Consider the following 18,043-nt stretch of genomic DNA (forward strand, 5'->3'; position numbering starts at 1 on the left):
GGGTGATAAACGTATACATCTCCCTCCCTATGCTTCCATACCCGCCCCAAAACTGTTATACACAATTCATCACTGTAAAATATATTACTGAAATTTCTACAAATTCATTGCCATCAGGTACAAGTTGAAACCTCATAAAATTAAGTTCCTATTTGGAGCCTGCACAGCTGTGTAAAAAAAATAAAAAATACACTATACACATTCACACACTATATACATTTAGTATATGTACCAAGGCTAAAGGGCAGCACAGAGAACAACACAACTAATGGAGCAATGGAAACAAGGCAGTTTGGATCACCAATTTTTTATTTAATTGTTTTTTTTTTAACCCAATAACAAATTCCATTTTTTCCACTTAATTTCCAAATGGGTACTCAGATACCCCAGATGTAGCCATCCACGATCTCTACAAATAAACCACTCAGCAATTATAAATATTTGCTTTTGCATTCAACCGGTTTTCCCATTTTCCCTTCATTTGGCCTTTTTTGAGGCTCATTCTCAATGCTGTTTATTGTTAAAATACAGCAGGTCTAAAATTATGTTCACAAACTATAATTCATTTTAGACATCTTAAGATGCCTGTCTTGGAAAACTGATTGGGGCACTCTGTGAGAATTATAGAATTAACGACAAAAAGGGACAAAATAGGACATAGGACTCAACTAAGATTCATAAAATGCAACTTATAATCAAACAGCCTTTGACCGCGGCGTATATAGTTTACCTTTGCCTTTACACCTTTGCTCTGTCCTAATACCACAATGCAAATAATAAATTATACAAGGCACTGCTTTGATAGAACAGAGTACATCTCATTTGGGACACACCCTATTGAAAGGGATATAAGGAAAATAAAGACTAATTGCTAGGCCTATTATGTGTGTAGTCATTCTTTGTTTAAAGTAATCAACAAAAACCCAATATGGACGCAAACATTTCATTGGCATATTTATTCCAACTTTCTTAAAGTATTTTTTTTCTTGTGTTCTTTAAACTCAAAGTGGGAGTGTGATGGTTTCAAGTAGACAACTCATTGAATGAATCCTTTTCTAGAGGTCACTCTCGCCGTAGAGGGCAGTAGAGAAGGCAGCGTAGTCCAGCGCCCCCGGTGGTGCCCCTTGGCCCTTGTAGGGTGGCATCCTCATGATGCAATACTCTGCTTGTTCTGGAGGAAGTTCTCTTCTCAGCTCGTCCACCAGTATATAGGGCTGCGGTGGAGAAAAGTAAATGCACGCGTTTACATGAACATTAACTCATTTGCACACAGGTGAAAAGTGGTTATCACTCACACAGGCATTTGTTTGCTCATTCATACATTAAAATGATGTGAGAGAGTACTTAAAGCATATTCTCCAGACATGTTCTGCATCTACATGCTTCGTTCATGAGCAGAACTGCAACTCGTAACACCAACATGCCACGGCTTAAATTTACTGGAGCAGAGTTGATTAGTGTTACCTAGGAATATCTCTTCAGATGCCAGTGAAGGAAGCACATACCTTGTCGGCTGCCAGGATTCGGAACGATGCCACAACCTGCTCAGCAGTGTCTGTGTCCGCAGTCTCTCTGGTCATAAAGTCAATGAAAGACTGGAAGGACACAATTCCTGACGTATTTGGGTCGACAAGCATCATTATACGGGCAAACTCCACCTCACCCTAAGAAATGTGAGAATAAATGGAACAATGAAATACAGCAAATAGTCATGAATTCATTAGAATTTGTGCAAAGTTACTAATTAAAATGAAGATCTTTGTCTCAGTTTGGCAAAAATATGGATGGTGGCAAAAAATAAAAAGCGAAAAGCGTTTGAATTATAATTTGATATCAATGTTTTTTGAAGAGTTGGCAACCAGCCATACATATCTGTATCACCGTACCAAGTCATATCCCATGGAGATGAGGCAGGCTCTGAAGTCATCAGTTTCCATTGCTCCGTTTTTCTTCTACGGGCACAGCCCAAAGCCAGATTCATCATGTAGAAAATTACAAAGTCATTAAAGGGGATTAAGGACACGGTGGCATCATCTAAATTCATCACACACAACACCACATATTTATCAATATTAGGCACACAGTTGTTTTATCCACAAACACTTCAGTGGTTACTTATTGGATACATTCTGAGACAAACTGGAGGAGGATAGTACAATTCAATGCTTTCGGCTGAATGCTGAAGAGTGGTAGTAAGCCGTACCCTGTCAAAGTGGTTGAAGGAGGATCGGAATTCGTTCATCTGCTGCTGGCTGATGCCTTTGGCATCACGGGTCAGGATATGGGTCTCGATCTCATTGATGGTTCGAGCGATGGTTGTGAGCAGCAGCTCCCATCCCACCCGGATGTGCTGTTAATGTGAAGGCAGGAGAGATGCACACTCAAGAGATCCGCTGGCCTTATATGGTAACGTTTTTTAGAAGCATGCATTTCTCAGTATCTGTAGTAAGTTATGCAATATTTTACTGCCAAACAAAGAAATATGTGATGTATTGCCACTGCCCTGTACCTCCATGGTGTAGTTGGTGTGTTTGTTGTCAAACACCAGAGATTCCTGGATCAGCTGATGGTCTCCCTCCAACTTGTCTATGTTGGGCTTGTAAGCAACAATGACATGCTCGAATTGCTTGAGCTGGGTCATCTGGTCCTCCAGGGTGCCACCGACCTCCAGGGAGCAGCGGCCAATTTCCTGTGGGAAGAAGGCACGTACCAAGGTCAAAGTCTTTCTGGAGGAAGGAAAGGCATGTGATCGTCGCACAGTATACTGTAGCAATCCAAAAAGGGGAAAAAGGCAAATTAGTTCAGAACAAAAAGAATTTGAGGGATGCAATAATGTATGTGTCATGAAAGCCACCGTCATTGTAGCTCCCTGATGCTGGGTGCATGGAAGCACATTTATCTCCCCATTGCAGTGCTTGATTTCATGGAGGTAAACTAACTGCTGTATGTTTTACCTCCATCCTGGCCTGTGCCCAGGGCCCAATGAGATTAGCTTGGGCAGCAAACTGTCGTCTGAGCCTCTCGTGGGCGTGCTGGCGGGCCATCTCCTCCTGCAGGGAACCATCTCTTTGAGGAACCAGCTTCTTCACCTGGACGACAGAAAAACATCAGGGTTTTAGTGGAAAATTCTGTGACGTGGATGTGTCAATAACAATATGAAGTTTTCTCGTTTCCTACTCGTTCATTCATGGGCCTCAAACAAACTTTCTCAATCGCAAACACTGCCTAGCAGCCAAGGCGGCCTGGTTCTCCTGGTCTGAATGTGTAGATGTTATTTAAGACACCTTTTCCCACTTGTTGAGAAGCTCCTCGATCGTGACGATGCTGTAGGGGTTGACGATGTTGACCTTGATCCCGTAACTCTGGGATATCTTCTGCACCTCATTTTGGATTCCCACGATGGCCTGCCTCTCTGCATCAGCCTCTGGTAAAGTAGCTTTGAATTGCTCATGAGCTGCGATGAGGCTCTGGAATGAAAAAAAGGGGCCGTGTTCACTCTGGTGTAGAGCGTCTGATCGAGGCCAGTTACCTTCTGGACGTGATGGGTTGACCGACTTTATCAGAGTGAAGCACATTTAAACATGAAGTGGTGACATTGGCTTTCAAAGTATTACTTGCATCATAAATAAACGCCATAGAATGAACTTGGTGCTCCAAGTAGGCCTACCTGGACCTCGTCAGTAGAATGCACTATGAACATGTCTTGCAAGTCTTCCATGGCTCCCTCCATCCAGTTGTTGAAAGGGGCAGACCTCTTTGCAAACTCCAAGAACAGCTGATCGATTGTCTCCAGTAGCTTCTCTGTCCGCTGAGGGCATAAGAAGATATCTCTTGTTTTGTGTTAGCATAGCATTTTTCTGCCTAACCTTCCATTTGGATGTATTTGTGCCTGACATACAAATCCCAGACAAACTTTATCAGTTTTGATGAGTACATATCATTGGTATGGCATCATTAACCCACACGCCTCTATTTCTTCCCCTGATCACCCCTGCTGGCAGGGGGCAGCAAAGAAAGGAAGAGTCACAGATTAAATGTTCCCTGCCCGTGTCATTCAGGCTTAAGCCTTGGCGCTTTTCCCAGCCGCTCTCACATTTGCAGGTCTGCAATGTCCAGCTCGGATCAGAGGAAGTGGCTGATGGGCCTTTGGCCAGTCACTCTAAGGGCAAAACCCATCTCTATTCCTCCTGTGTCCCCTCTACACCACCATTTCATCATCCCGTGCAGGTCGCACAATTTAAAGGGGATCCAATTATCTCTCCTTATCAGGTTTGTCCGTACTGTTCAAATGTCTTTGACAGGCAGCTAAAGATTCTTACAATGACATTTTGTCCAGAAATATGCAATCATTATCATCAAAAATGATCAGTGCACTGTGGTGGGCTGAATGTATGCACACAGTACAAAATGCAAATGCTCAACACTAGTAATGGAAAAATATAAACATGAGGGGGAAAAAATAGCATGCTTCCTGTGCCTCGCCATTTACTCCATCATGCTATTTTTTGTGTTCAGCCTTGACGAGTGGCCTGACCTCAAGTGCCTCTCTCCTCTTCTGAGTCAGTGTTCCCAGCTTGTCCCACAAGTCACAGATGCTCTGGCAACGGAGATTCACAGCAGCCACATCATGATAATCCAGCTCACTGGAACAAGAAAAACCATCAGGTCAGTGGCAAGGTTACACAAGGGCTCACATAAGCAGGTTTGTTTCTGAACTGCCATGAAAAGAATTCTAGTTTCTCGAAGTACATTTTTTTTCCCTGGGAAACCAGTTGGTTTACTCAATCAGATCCCTTTGCAAACTGATACTTTAAGCAGTTTAAAGAAAAGTTGACATGACCCCAAATTCCTAATGTAGCTGCATTAACTAAAGCCCATTTTAAACCCTTCTAGGCAATTTGAGCTCTGGCAGTACAAGGGAAAGCAAAAGGCAGGAAGCAGTCAGTTGCATTTTAGCATTTTATTAATTCTCAGGAAAAGGCACACAAGTACACATTTCAGCAGCGACTGAGTCCTAGTAACCCTTTCTGTTGTCCCTGGGCTGCTGCTGCTGAAAGCGCACGTCACTGGACACCTCCTGGGTTTCCGTGAGCCTTGGTTGTGGTCCAGTTGGATAGCTGAATCTCTCATAATGGGCTTCCCCGTAGTGATTACCGCCAGCTTCATGGCTCAGGCTTGTGTGAGAGAATGTGCCAGGAGGAAGCTGACCGGTCATGAAGAGGTAGTACGTGCGTGGATCCATGCCAATCGGCCCTGGTGGATAGAAGAAGCTTCTTGACGGAAACACAGGTGCCACTGGAGCGGGTGCGACTGCAACAGCAACAGCATCCCGAGCGACTCCGAGGTAAGGCTGATAGGGCGGCTGGCCTTGTTCTTCGGTTTCCCTTGCGTCGTCGCCATGCTCAAACACACTTGAGTACGTATGCAACTCGCCACCCTTGTACTCTTCTGTTGGTTGCCGAACTGGCGGCGGTGGCAGCAGAGAACTCATTTCCTCAGTTTGCCTTTTGGAGTCACGGTGCTCAACATTGGCCATGTAGTTTTCCAGTTGCCCACCCACATAGGACTGTTGTTGGGGAAAGGCACCGACACCAGTTGCAGCCTGAGGGAGTCGTGACACAGCTTGGGAGGGTCCGGGCACTGCCGCAGCATTCCAGTTGTTGGCACTGCCAGGGGCCTGATGATACACAACTTGAGAGTCCGCTGCATATTGATTGGGAGCATGCGCGCCATTTGGGAACAGCACAGCAGGAGCACCTGCATCATTAACAGGGCCACCTGGCAATGAGCCAGAGCCACCTTTAGGTGCAGTCAATCCACCAGCAAAATCACTCTTGTACACATCTAATGGGAAAGCACAATGCAGGGCAAATGAGCAAGATAGTTGGTGCAAAGCAGTTTGAAGCCACGACACTTGCATTTTAAAATATTTGCAGAGAAACTCACCTTTGGCAATTGGGATGCAGTGCACATTCCAGCAAAGCAGCACAACGAGGAGCAACTGACTGAGAGGGAAAAACCAGAGGAGGGAAAGAAAATCAACACCAGCACAATGCACCCAGTTGCTAACTTAATGCAGCAGTAGCAGCAAGTCTGTGCATCACTTACCTTGCAAGACACAGCAGAGCCATTTTGCTTGTGAGCTGAACCGATGCCTTCCTCTCACTGAGCACCGGTTAAATATGAAACATGAAGTGTCTTCTGGCCAATCCGGACAGAGTTGGCATTAACGATGGGCAGGTGTTCAGTATTCACAAGATTGATTGCAAGTGTCTGCATGTGTGTAAGCCACGCCCCTCCCTCCTCTAAACACGCTGAGGTGATGAGGGATAAAGATGCAGGTGTGAGTCGTTTACTTGAGAGAGGTTTTGATGTCTTTCTGTCTTCTACTTTTTTTTTTACCCCAATTATTCTTTCAAATATGAAAAAAATGAACTCCTGGAGAACTATTTTGTACTTGTGCTGTTTTGTTTGTATATGGATGTGTTTAAACTAAACCTGAAATAAATGAACTCCCATTTATAAGGGAGTTTTGTTTTACTTTTAAGGTTTGTGATCTTAACAGAAATAAGTCTGGAAGTAAAGTTTACATAGTAAAGTTTAAAAAGTTAATTTTAACAGTTCACAAGATGTACAGTTGGCTCATATGGCACAATATGTGCTATGTGTGGACGGAGGAGTAACTTGTAGGAGATGGTTTCTGAACAGTGAATTATTGTAGGCCGAGATTGAGTTATTCAATTAAGGGGTTGAAATAGTGAAGTTGGAAATATTATGGCCGTAATAATGGTCCAGGCAGAGGTATCTGATTTAGAAATGAAACCTGGTGACAGTTCAGTAGCATAGAATCACATAACATGACAGGAGAAAACACTTTTTTGTGGCATGACATCAATCGCAGTGGTTTAACTAATTGTGTTCCATCAATATAAAAAAAAAAAATAGCTTTTGGTTTCAAATCTGTCATGGAAACCCAGCTATTGTCTTGTCAATTGTTATTGATATCAAAACAACACACACACACACACACACACACACACACACACACACACACACACACACACACACACACACACACACACACACACACACACACACACACACGTGTATATGTGTGTGAAGATAGATAGATAGATAGATAGATAGACACAGACAACAGGAACCCGACACCATGTCTAATGATGTGTTTGGCAGGCAACATTCTCCTGGGCTTCCACTGCACACGGCCGCAAACGTCTGTTAGTGGAAGTGCATACTTGAGCTCTTGTGCAATGGCGGCAATCTGCTCCACTCGGTCCTGGTGAGCTGCCAAGTCGCTCTCGAAGGCCTCGTGTTTTCGGAGCAACGCTCTGATCTCCGTCAGGGTGGCCGTCTCGTAGTCTTTCTGGGAGAGCATCAGCTCTTTACCTGAGTGCGGCACACATGCGTAAGAGATGGAAAAGTGGTAAAGCAAGAGGGAGACACAAAACAAACATTACATACACACTCTGGCCATTGCTAATGGAAGGAAAAGGTTTGTCTGAGTCCACTTCAGGTTGATTGCATTACAACATACAGACTTATATACAGAAAAACAAACCTCTTTAGGGAGGTAGGGATTAATACCAGCTCAGTGGTCTCGTGGTAGAGTGTCAGCCCTGAGACTGGTAGGTTGTGGGTTCGATCCCTGGCTGGGTCATACCCAAGACTGTAAACGGTACCCATTGCCTCCCTGCTTGGCACTCAGTATTCAGGTTTTGGAATTGGAGGGTTAGATCACCCAGTAATTTCCATCCCTTGGGATATGACAATCACTGGGACTAGAACTTTAATTCACCGAGGCAGTCAGGACGGACAGAGAAAATTGCAAATTCAAACCATTACTGACCGCTGGCCCAGTTCTCGTGATTGGTGGCTTTCTGGCGGAACTTTTCCGCCAGATGATCCAGCCTCTCCAGCCGACGGATCTCGGTGAGGAGCCACTCCTCGAAGCCTTTCTCTGCCTGCTCCAGGCCTTGCCATGCGCTGGCTATGTCCTGGTCAGAGGGAAAAGAAATCAAATGTCTCATCAAGTCAGCGAGTTCAACTGGCAAATACAAAAAAAACAATAACACTGTGCATTTGGCTGACTGACTGACTGACTGACTGTGGGGAGACTTGACTTACAGAGACCATCTTCCCCTCGGAGGGCATGAAGGCGGGCCGGTTGCTGATGCGCAGCTTGGTCTGCAGCGTGTTGAAGTTGATTTCCAGCTGGCACTTCTCCTGCACCTTGGGCGGCTTGTGCTGGCGCCTGTAGTCCCGGAAGTCCTCCAGCTTTCTCTGCATCTCAGCCATGGTCTTCTCCGGGGTTCGGTTCTCCAGCCAGGGCGTGGTGCGGCGGATCCACTCCAGCAGCTGGGAGGATGGCGGGAGACAACAAATGAATAACGGGATTGGAAATGTGATGACTTCAACAGGGCTTTTTCACACTGTAGGTGGCAGTTAACTGGGCCGCACATGCGTGACATACCAATTTTTGAAATGATCAAATGAATTGATTACCTCACTGGCCAGCCTCTCATACTCCTCCATCATTTTCTCATTCTCCTGGTTGACACCGAGCACCTTGCAGATCCTGTTGGCAGCCGTCTCTGCCTGAGACGGGCACAAGAACATTACAATACCATGAGCGAAGCAAAGCAATGCCGTTCCCAGGGTCCATTTAAAACAAAAAAAAAAAAACATCTCTGACCAGCTCGTTTTTTTCCCTTAAGACATTATGGTGATGCATATGTTACTTATATAACAGTACAAGTTAGTAAAGGAATCGCCATATATGATCATTTTTACCTGCTCAGCCCCAGCAAAGGCGTGATAGAAGCAGGACACATAGGTCATGATGGCTCTCTCATCAGGCTTTGGGGTGTTGATGATATCTGTGGTGTTTAAAAAAGAAAAAAGGGAACAAATGAATTTAAGAAGAAAAAAAATCGAAATGATTAAGCTTCAATCTATTTTGTAAAACACTACCTTCTGCGTCCAGCATTTTGGGAATGTCCAGGTGTTTCTCTGCTAAGTCGAAAGCCAGGTTCAGGTTCCCCAGAGGATCATCCTAAATAAAGGCACACAATTTGACTGGGCTGGTAATGCTGGACTTAAAATGCCACCGCACTGACCTCGCCGCTATGACGGACCTCCCTCCAGCTTCACCACCTCCGCTGCATGCACTGGCTTTTAAATGTCTATTTTCGAAAGCCGCTGCACGGAGACCAGCGCCGTTATAAATTCTCTTGCCTCATGCATCTTGCTTGTTTATTAGCAACATCGCAGGTTGTGGTATAAAGTGAAAATCAGTCAAAGGGGAAATTATTCTCAAAAAACTTTAACATTAGTCTCTAAAAACTCCATTAAACAGTATTTCAGTGGTCAGCTACGGCCGACCAACTCTTTACGTCGAGCCCTCTCCTTCTAACAGGACCACCGAGAGTGCAGTGGCGGTGAAAAGGCCGTCCTATCATGCTGCAGCTACTGTCTCTATCTCTGTGCTGATCTCAAACTGCAGTCAGTTGGTGGGAGGGCCTCACGCGGCTGGCTCGCTACATGACAGCAGCAGCTGCTCACACATCCAGCGCTGGACACGACGATGGACGGATGGACGGATGGATGGGAAGGTGAAGTGATGACGGAATGAAGGGATGAATGGCGGATGGATAGAGGGGAACCCTGAGGCCTGTGTGTGTTTGTGTGTGTGTGAGCGCACCCCTGGCCAGAGCTGTCTCGGCCGCCTGTAAAAGTACTGGCTTAACCAACACAATCACCTGGAGCCAGACTCAACAGCTGCCTGGCGCAAAATCCCACCGCCTCTTGGCAGCTGAGCCGAATGAGAAGGAATGGTGTGACTGAACGGGTGGATGAGTAAGCCAAAGAGACAGAGAAAGACAAAACGAAATGTGCTTCCAATCCGGATTTTTTTCTTCTTCTCTCCCATACGGCCACATTGAAATTTAACGACTAAAAGCAACTTACAGTGTTGTACATACTGTCAGGTCTAAATAAATAAATAAATAAATAAATCTCCCATTCTACAAAGACTTATGTGACATTAGTGCAGACAGGAAGCCTCACACACTGCGTGACAGCGTGGACAGCAGAGTTAAAGCCGAGCCTGAGCCGTGTTGGGACCAAACCCGTGTTTCTGCGACTATTCTGGGGTCAATTCCAAGTCACACCTCGATAGACGAGTGCTGAAAAAATGTCACTCTCGTCGGCCTTGGAGATTCTCTCATAAAAAAGAGTCACCATTGACTTCTTAGTTTAAGAATTCTTGAAAATGAAATGATAGTATGATAATAGATTTTTGTCTCACTTTATACAAAAAAAGGTCTTACGTAAAAAAACAAACAAAAAAAAAACAGAACAAACTTGTTAAAAAGATGAACTTCGGAAAAACACCCACTCCCACCAAGGCGCTGTTACTGACTGGTGGGCACTTTACTTTATTCAGAGGGTGAAAAACTGTGTATCACAGGCAAGAGAGCTTGAAGCTCTGCCATTGAGCTGCAGTTGAACACTCTGCACAGCTCACTGAGGCCCTCGTCTGTCTGAACACAAACACGAAAGGCTGAATGATCTAAAGAACATGTGTTGAAGTTAATGGTTCACATGTGGCAGAGGGGAAACTGCACCGACCATATTTTGCTGCTTTTCATCTGGATGTAAAGGAGAGTGAAAGTCACATGAGTGCTTTGCACTTGTTTCGTCACCTTAATAACAAGCTGAACCAGCGGAATTCATCTTCGATGACAGACTGGGATGAATATAAACATGATGAAAAATGACTCCTTCCAAGAACAGCACCTGTCTCTCTGTGTGGGGATCCAGTGGTGTGCCTCACACAGCCAAAATCCACTATCTAATTTCCCAGCATGCCAAAAAAAGGTCCAATCAGGACTGAATGTTATCACTGTCCTGTGCTCTTGGCAGTGACCGATTGCCCACTTAGGAACTATTAGATTTGGGAAAAAAAAACAACCCTGCAGTCAGAGTAGCCGCTGTGCTGTGCATCTGTTGGTGCGACCACAGAAATCTGTGGCAATTTGTGCAACGCACAAAAACAAGTTGTGAATTTGTTCTTGCTGCTCATTAGTCAGGCAGTGCATGCACTTGCCTGCAGTACAGTCACAAATCATAATATGATGCATATTTATCGTGTCAGCTATGGATTCAGTACAAGGGATACCAGCCGCCTCATTAAATTCCAAATGCTGAAGCGTTTAGCCCAAAACATTTGTTGGGTGTTTTTTTTTTTAATGCAGTTTATGCTAAAAGTGAATAACTATGAAGACAAAAAACATTTCACTGGATCTTCATAGCAGCCACTGAATTTCAACAAAGCACTGAACTGCTTCAACCTCAAACCAAACTGAAAGCAGCTCTTTTCAAGAAAATAATTTCCTGTCTTGCGCCTCAGCTACTTTTCCAAAATACTGTTTGTACAATTGTATCACTTTGTGAAGAAGAGTGAGATGTGCTGTTATTGTGGTGCACTCAGTCTGCTTCTCACACCGTGACAGGGAGGGTTAATTCACTGGTTAGCGTTCGGAAGACTGAACCACAGCATCCAGGGTTACAAGCGGCAGCACACGACACCTTGTTGAGCTTAGAGTAGTCGAGGAGGTCGGGTCTGTGTCTATGAATCAGGGCGCAGAAGGCCAGGCCATCCTTCCAGCTTGGGGCAGCCGACGGCGACGAGCAGAGAGAAGCAACAGGTCAGTTCAAAAAGGCGCTAACGTGACTCGCAGGTGCAGCGCAGCGGCTCCTCAGCAGCAGAGAACACGAGACTCCTGAGGCGCTCGGGAGAGCTGAGGACAGGCATAATTCTATTCTACACTATGTTGCGGTGATCTATAATGTCACAGGGAATTATTCTGTTTTCCAGACTGATAACAAAAACAATATTTGGAATATTTGCTGTACATGGCTGGATTATAGAGCACCTACGGAAACAATTGCAACATTCAAACTGCATTAAAAGTAGCTGATCAGTCAAAAACCTACCTGACATGGAAGTTTTGTACATTTACATTCCTGTAGGGGGCAGTCTTTCTCTGACACCACAGAAGCAGACCCTCCTTGGCAGATGTTTCTGACAAAAATGGCGACGTGACATAAATTGAGACAGTAAAACATGGATTATCACAATCTGCGTTTCCGTGACAGTTTTTTGCTAAATAAAGGCGACATTTCTAAAATTTCCACAAAGCAATTTGCAGATGTTTCCATTGAATGGTGCGAAGCGCATAAGGCAAAATTCTCGTAAAATCTCGTCCTGTGAGACCCCACTTTGAGGAGGATGGAGGTACAAAACATTTCGCAATAAATCAACATTTTGATTTGGTTTGATTTGGAAATTCTAGAGGCAATGGCTTCAAAACTGAGCTGTTTTTCTTTTGGTTTTGTTGGTTTCTGTGTTTGACAGTAACGTCCGTTGAAAGTGAATCCGATTTGCGATGGAACTTCTGAACTCACCCTCGACAGAAATGTCCTGGATGGCAAAGCGGAGGATGATGGTCCAGATCATTCCGAGAGTCATTTTTACATTGCCGTCAACGATCTCTGAAAAAGAACCATGCCATCAGCACCAAAAATATCAGATCATGACAGCGGACTTTGTGAAATATTGACGAACGGTTGTCGGGATTGAAGGTCCTATTTTGTTCATTTTAGCGAAATGATCTAATTCAGTGCGTCAAACTGCTCCCCTGGGATCCAGAACTTCAAACAAACAAACAAACAATAAAAACACAGATCTGTAAATAGGTCTCCTCAAGGACCTTGACACAGGGGAGCATTTTGTACCTTCTGCTCCAATGGAAACCAGCTTCACTCCTTTGCTGGTGATGAAGTCCAAAGCTTTATTGACATTTGCAATCTTATGAAAGCGCATCTTCCCTCTGTCTGGCTTGGGTAATCTCTCTCCTGCAACGCAAGCGTTTTTCACTCAAAGCAAATGCTGCTTGCGAAGAAAAAGTGACAATAATATTAACCAAAAAAAACAAACAAAAAAACACATAGCTGTTAGTAGCCTCACCTGAGATGACCTCCAGGAGCAGCATGAGTTTCAATCCATTCCTGAAGTCCTCCTCGATATTTTCAATCTGGGTGCCAGCTTTCCTCAGATGAGAGTTACACCAGGCTGTAAAGGTCTAACAGGAATTTGACACGCACGTCAATTGGAGTAGGAGTTGGTATAAATGTCACTGAGCAAACCAAAAATGACATATAAATTGGTACTTAAGGTGAGGTTGTGCTCATCTGACTGCATTTGCCGGAATGACAGAACCTTCTTAAAGCAACATTTTTTTCTCTTTCTTGGCCCTTTTCAACTTCATGTTTATGTTTATTACTCATTGACTTGTAACATGGGGAATTGCATCCCTTGGATTAATGCAGCCTAACCAAGCTAGGGCCATGACAAGGCAAGCTAGTGCCTGGCAGGCACTACTGTAGGCAAATCTACTGTATATTGTCCTATTCGCGTCAGACAGATTACTATGTCAGAGGTATGAGTCGATGTTTACAAGTTGATGAATTGAATTGGAAAAATAATTCTGCACCATTTTGAGGTTGAAAAAGTAAGCAGTGTTACTTTAACGTCACAGATTACAATTCATACATTTGCATGTTCCTCTGTGCAAACAAAGCGAGGCTGCTAACAGCTTGACAGGTCCCTCAACAGACCCCTAAATCAGATCAGCGTTTTCCTCTTTAACCGGTGCTACATTTCAGGATTAACCCACAGCGACCCCTGAGTGTCTCATTTCAGCTTTTCTCTCCCAGCGAAGGGCCATCAGAACAAAGTGTGACGCTCTCAAATACTGTAAATCAAATTAAGACGGGATCATTGTCCTCCTCATCCTATTTTTAAAAAGTCTCTTCATAGTCGGCCGCGCAGTTCAGCCAGCCGGCGGATGAAACGCGGGGGGGAGCCGAACGCAGAGCACATTCCGACCGATACAAGGAGTTAAATTTAGAGCGCTCTGCTGTGCCTCACGATAAGTGTCGGGCAGGAAAAACACGTCATGGTGTCTTGCCGCATCAACATGGGCGAAAATGTCACATGGACACCGGGCCAGTTCTCGCCCCTCGTGTCACTCTTTGTCACCGTTTTGCCACTTATGAAATGCTCCATCGCAGCCGCTTATCAAGGTGCGTGCATGCAGCTCTCATAGGTCACACTCGTTTCAGGGATGAGGTATGAATGAAAAGACAGAGGCAGATAATGAATGGGAGCAGAAGGAAGATAAATTGAAGCCTAAAAAAATCATTCTGTAAAAAAGTGAAATATGAAAAAAAAATAAGCCATCTGTATTCATTAAAAATAAAATACATTTTTGTTTTATTTCTAATGAATGACCTTCTGCTTGACGAGGACAACATGAATAGGACAACATCAGCTCATTCTGTCTTTTATTAGTCTTACTAATTATATATTTGATTTAATCAAGAGTTGATCAAGAGAAATTGCGGAACACATTTACAAATGCGGGAATGGTAATTCACCCACAGCCACCAGTGCAAAGAGGATCTGATCACGGCTTAAAGCAACATTGAACAAAGGATTTTTATCAGGACGCTTTATGTTTTTAAGAACTTTTGAGCTTCACAAGCGTCACAAGTTTAGTTCTTGTGCTATGTTTTAACAGCAGGAGAGATGTTGCAAAAAGTGTGTGAACTAAATCAACGTTAAAACATCAAAATTGCCTGTATTTTCACATTTCAAAGGAGTTAAAAATGTCATTTAATGGCACCGCATTCCATTTTTTAGCCAGCAGGAAAGACAAAGAGCTATTTTATGCTTTATTTGAAAATACTATGTTATCTGAATAAATTTAGTAGAAGGTACTTTCAACCTGTGAGATTACATTTTGCAGGTCAATGCATAGGAAAGGTGTTATACTTGTTGTAAGGGTGACTAATGTGATGTACGCTTTTTCATACATCCCATTTGGGACAGTCTGTGGGAGGCCAGTCAGCCAATCAGGCTTTAGCTGTGGGTGCCAGAGCAGAAGCAGAATATCGGGCTTTAGCGTAAAGGCCAACACATTCCATGCTGAATGGGTCCACGGGGCGTATGTGACATTGAACTGCTGCACTCCTTATTAAAAGACGTGGCCCTCTGGTCCTCCAAATTTGACTCGGCCACAGTTGTGGAACCCTGCTGCCCACTTTCCGAAACCCCTCCCGCTGCCTGGCTCTTACCAGTGACGAATAAAACTAAAAATATTCATCGAACTGAGCCACTGAGCTGCCTGACGGCAAAACAGCTTCAGCGGATGGTTGGAAAATAAATGGGAAGCGTGAGCATATTCAAAAGCTGGGGCTCTGTGAATGGATCTGTCACGTATTTGTCATTATATTTAACTTTCAGGATCATACCTATTACTTATACATCACACATTTGCACTTGATGTAATGCAGCGGCCAAGGAGAGAGCGCACACGATCAGTCTCGAAAACATTCAATGGGCACTGAAGGCCATGTCGGTCTCCTTGATAAATATGTCTGACTCAGGTAATATATGAAAAAGATGGTTCACATAAATACGACCACGTTAAAAGCCATTTACAGGAAGCAGTGCTGCAAAGTGAAATGGAAATAACCCTCTGCGCGCACCACAGTTTGATCATGACTGAGAAGGACAAACTAAAATGGGCCTTGAATGTTGTGGAAAATACACACTGTACATGCAAAGGCAAAGGTATAAGGTGCATACGCCGGTCAGGCCCGCAGAGGATTCATCACCTCCCAGCGGGCCAGAGAGAAACATGAAACCAGTGTTACTGAATGCAAACATCACTCACCAATTGTGAGCAGCTGCCCCGAGAACCCAGTGACTCTCTGCAGAGAGCTATGAGAGGGAAAGTTAGCGCTTATCAACTCCAAATTGTGATCTATGACAAAAATAACTTTTTTAGACATAATATTGATGACTCCATGGTTCTGTCATGCCTGTAGGGGATGATAGGGGGTTTTGATGGAGGTCCCCCAGGACCTCCAGTTGCGTGAAAAGCTGCAGGTTTAAAGGTCATGGAGCATTTTCTGTTTGTTGTTTGTGTAACCCTGCATAATTGATTAGCCAAACAACTTTATAGCTCTCGAGACAAGAACATTTCCTTCAGGGTTCACAGACGCATTAAGCAAAAATGCTTAGGTTTAGCATCCAACTAAAACTGATGCTTTGTTGGACTTTTGACAAGTTAACAGGGTGGGTACACTACAGTGTCAGACTTGTTCCAATTTCTGAGGAGCTGACAGACACAATGGGGATACAGCGGAATGGTATTGGTGTATTATGAAGTGAATTTCAAGTAATGTGAGAGCTTCATAGGCAGAGGCCGACTTTGGCAAGACATTTAACCAAGTGACAGCGAGAGGGCCGGGGCTATATCGAGGCTGTGTGCTGGTAGACAATATTTTCTGCATGGTCTCTATAAACAAAAGAATTCCGCACCAAGGACAGTGGATTAACCCTACTATAATGCCTTTTGGTGGCGGGGTTAAAATTAGCAGCAGCGTCCATTCTAATCCCAAGAGCGTCATCATGTGTTGGGAGCATCTGTTGACAGCTCGCATTCCGCGCGTATCAGTGAAGAGGCAGCGGTCTGGAGAGTTGCTGGAGGCCAGAGCTATTGTTAGCCGGGTACCCTGTGCTGCATCCATCTGTCAGAGCTGCTACCCTCCCCGGCCTCTGCCTGCCTGGATCCAGGCTGCATCAAGTTGGATGTAATTGCACAAGTGTCTACACAAGCTCACTTTCAGAGCAAAGATCAGGACAAACTACTTCTGATGATTTGGTGGGAAAAGACGTTACCTGCCCAAATGTAGTCAAAGTGCCATGGTAACGTTTAGTATAGCTAGATAATAAAAGGCAAACTAACTGCGCTGCTTTTATGTTTTTTGTTTGCTTTTTGTTTTTATTATTTTATTCGAAGAGGACAATGCACATTCATTTACATTCCTGTCAATGTGCTGATGTTAGCTAGAGACTCATTTTCAATCGCAGTCTTCCTGCCTGATGTTAGGAACCATAAAAATTAATAAAAATAAAAAAAAAACGCACAAAAAGGACACAAGGGTCATATTATATAAAAACAGGGATGCGGGAGAGATAAAATGTGATAATATTTCTTAAACTGATTCGATATCCATGTTAATCCCTGAGCATTAGGCGCCAAAACGAAGGTTGTCGTAGGGCGTGACCCTTCAGGCCAACAAGCATTAACTAACACGTTAAAAAAAAAAGGAAAAAAAAGAAAGAAAAAACAATCACTTGTTCACTTGAAAAATGTATCATGCCGTCAAAACGGCACTCATTTTACGCATTCAGGTAGCTGCCCAGCCCCGTAATTTTCAAAGTTCTAACCGGATGTTTCCCTTGTGAGTACACTAGATGTGATGCGACACCAGCCTTGGGCGAAAGCCCTAAAACTACCCATGTAATACCGCTTTATATACGTTTATCACCATTGCGCGACTTAAAAAAAAAAAAACCTCTTAGACAAATATTCTGTGTACAACTCCCTATATTTCTAAGCCCTAAAACACCCTTGACGTTATTATGCCCCCCCACTTTGTTTCCTGACTTACTTTCCGCTGCTGTTGCTCCCAGGCGGGATCCAGCAACATGTCCCGGTCCCATTCATCCTCCTGCAGCATGTACTCCTCTTCGTAGCCGTTACCATAGTGCACCGTCGTGGTCTCCACCTGGGTCATTGTCATCATCTTGCCGCTCTGTTGTGTTGCCCTGAACGTCGGACGGACAGGTGGATCGAATGATCGGATGTGTTGTTCTAAAGGATCGTTTCCTGACTTTCTACTCTCCTCCTGCTCGACTCTCTTCTTCTTCTTCTCCTCCTCCTTTCTCACACTTTGCCCCTTGTCCTGCCGACGTGACAGACAGACGTCTGGCCCTGGTTGCCCCAGATGATCAAGCGACAGTATCATTAGTACTGGGGAGTCACGTGACGACCCTCATACCATCCCCCCCCCCCCCCCCCCCCCCCCCCCACACACACACACA

General features: G+C 44.4%; 1 protein-coding gene and 1 long non-coding RNA gene across 2 annotated transcripts; both read right to left on the minus strand.

Moving 5' to 3' along the window:
• Window positions 1–487: 487 nt before the first annotated feature.
• actn2b (actinin, alpha 2b) lies at window positions 488–17,944 on the minus strand. Its single transcript, XM_076038234.1, has 21 exons — window positions 17,611–17,944; window positions 13,052–13,166; window positions 12,820–12,939; window positions 12,490–12,576; window positions 12,019–12,106; window positions 11,611–11,689; window positions 8,992–9,073; window positions 8,812–8,897; window positions 8,524–8,616; window positions 8,146–8,376; window positions 7,868–8,015; window positions 7,257–7,407; window positions 4,535–4,643; window positions 3,668–3,808; window positions 3,285–3,467; window positions 2,955–3,089; window positions 2,510–2,689; window positions 2,204–2,350; window positions 1,887–1,952; window positions 1,506–1,664; window positions 488–1,214 (listed from the first exon to the last, which is right to left on the minus strand). The coding sequence occupies exons 1-21, from the start codon at window positions 17,743–17,745 to the stop codon at window positions 1,056–1,058; spliced, it is 2,694 nt and encodes an 897-aa protein (XP_075894349.1). The 5' UTR covers window positions 17,746–17,944; the 3' UTR covers window positions 488–1,055.
• LOC142896532 (uncharacterized) lies at window positions 5,325–6,996 on the minus strand. The gene is made up of 3 exons (XR_012928370.1): window positions 6,109–6,996; window positions 5,947–6,005; window positions 5,325–5,844 (listed from the first exon to the last, which is right to left on the minus strand). It is a non-coding gene; the product is annotated as an uncharacterized LOC142896532 (long non-coding RNA).
• Window positions 17,945–18,043: the final 99 nt, after the last annotated feature.

The sequence above is a fragment of the Nelusetta ayraudi genome, unplaced genomic scaffold (genome assembly GCF_046127955.1).
Source record: "Nelusetta ayraudi isolate G7.1 ecotype Tasmania unplaced genomic scaffold, CSIRO-AGI_Nayr_v1 ptg000056l, whole genome shotgun sequence".
Taxonomy (NCBI): Eukaryota; Metazoa; Chordata; class Actinopteri; order Tetraodontiformes; family Monacanthidae; genus Nelusetta; species Nelusetta ayraudi.

Bases quoted from the DNA above. Each gene is read 5' to 3' on its own strand.
- actn2b (XM_076038234.1), bottom strand. From the start codon at position 17,745: ATGATGACAATGACCCAGGTGGAGACCACGACGGTGCACTATGGTAAC. The intron at 8,377-8,523 runs GTAATCAATTCA...CCATCCTCCCAG, and splicing joins ATGAGAGGCTGGCCAGTGAG to CTGCTGGAGTGGATCCGCCG. The intron at 1,665-1,886 runs GTACGGTGATAC...CACATTTCTTAG, and splicing joins TCTCCATGGGATATGACTTG to GGTGAGGTGGAGTTTGCCCG.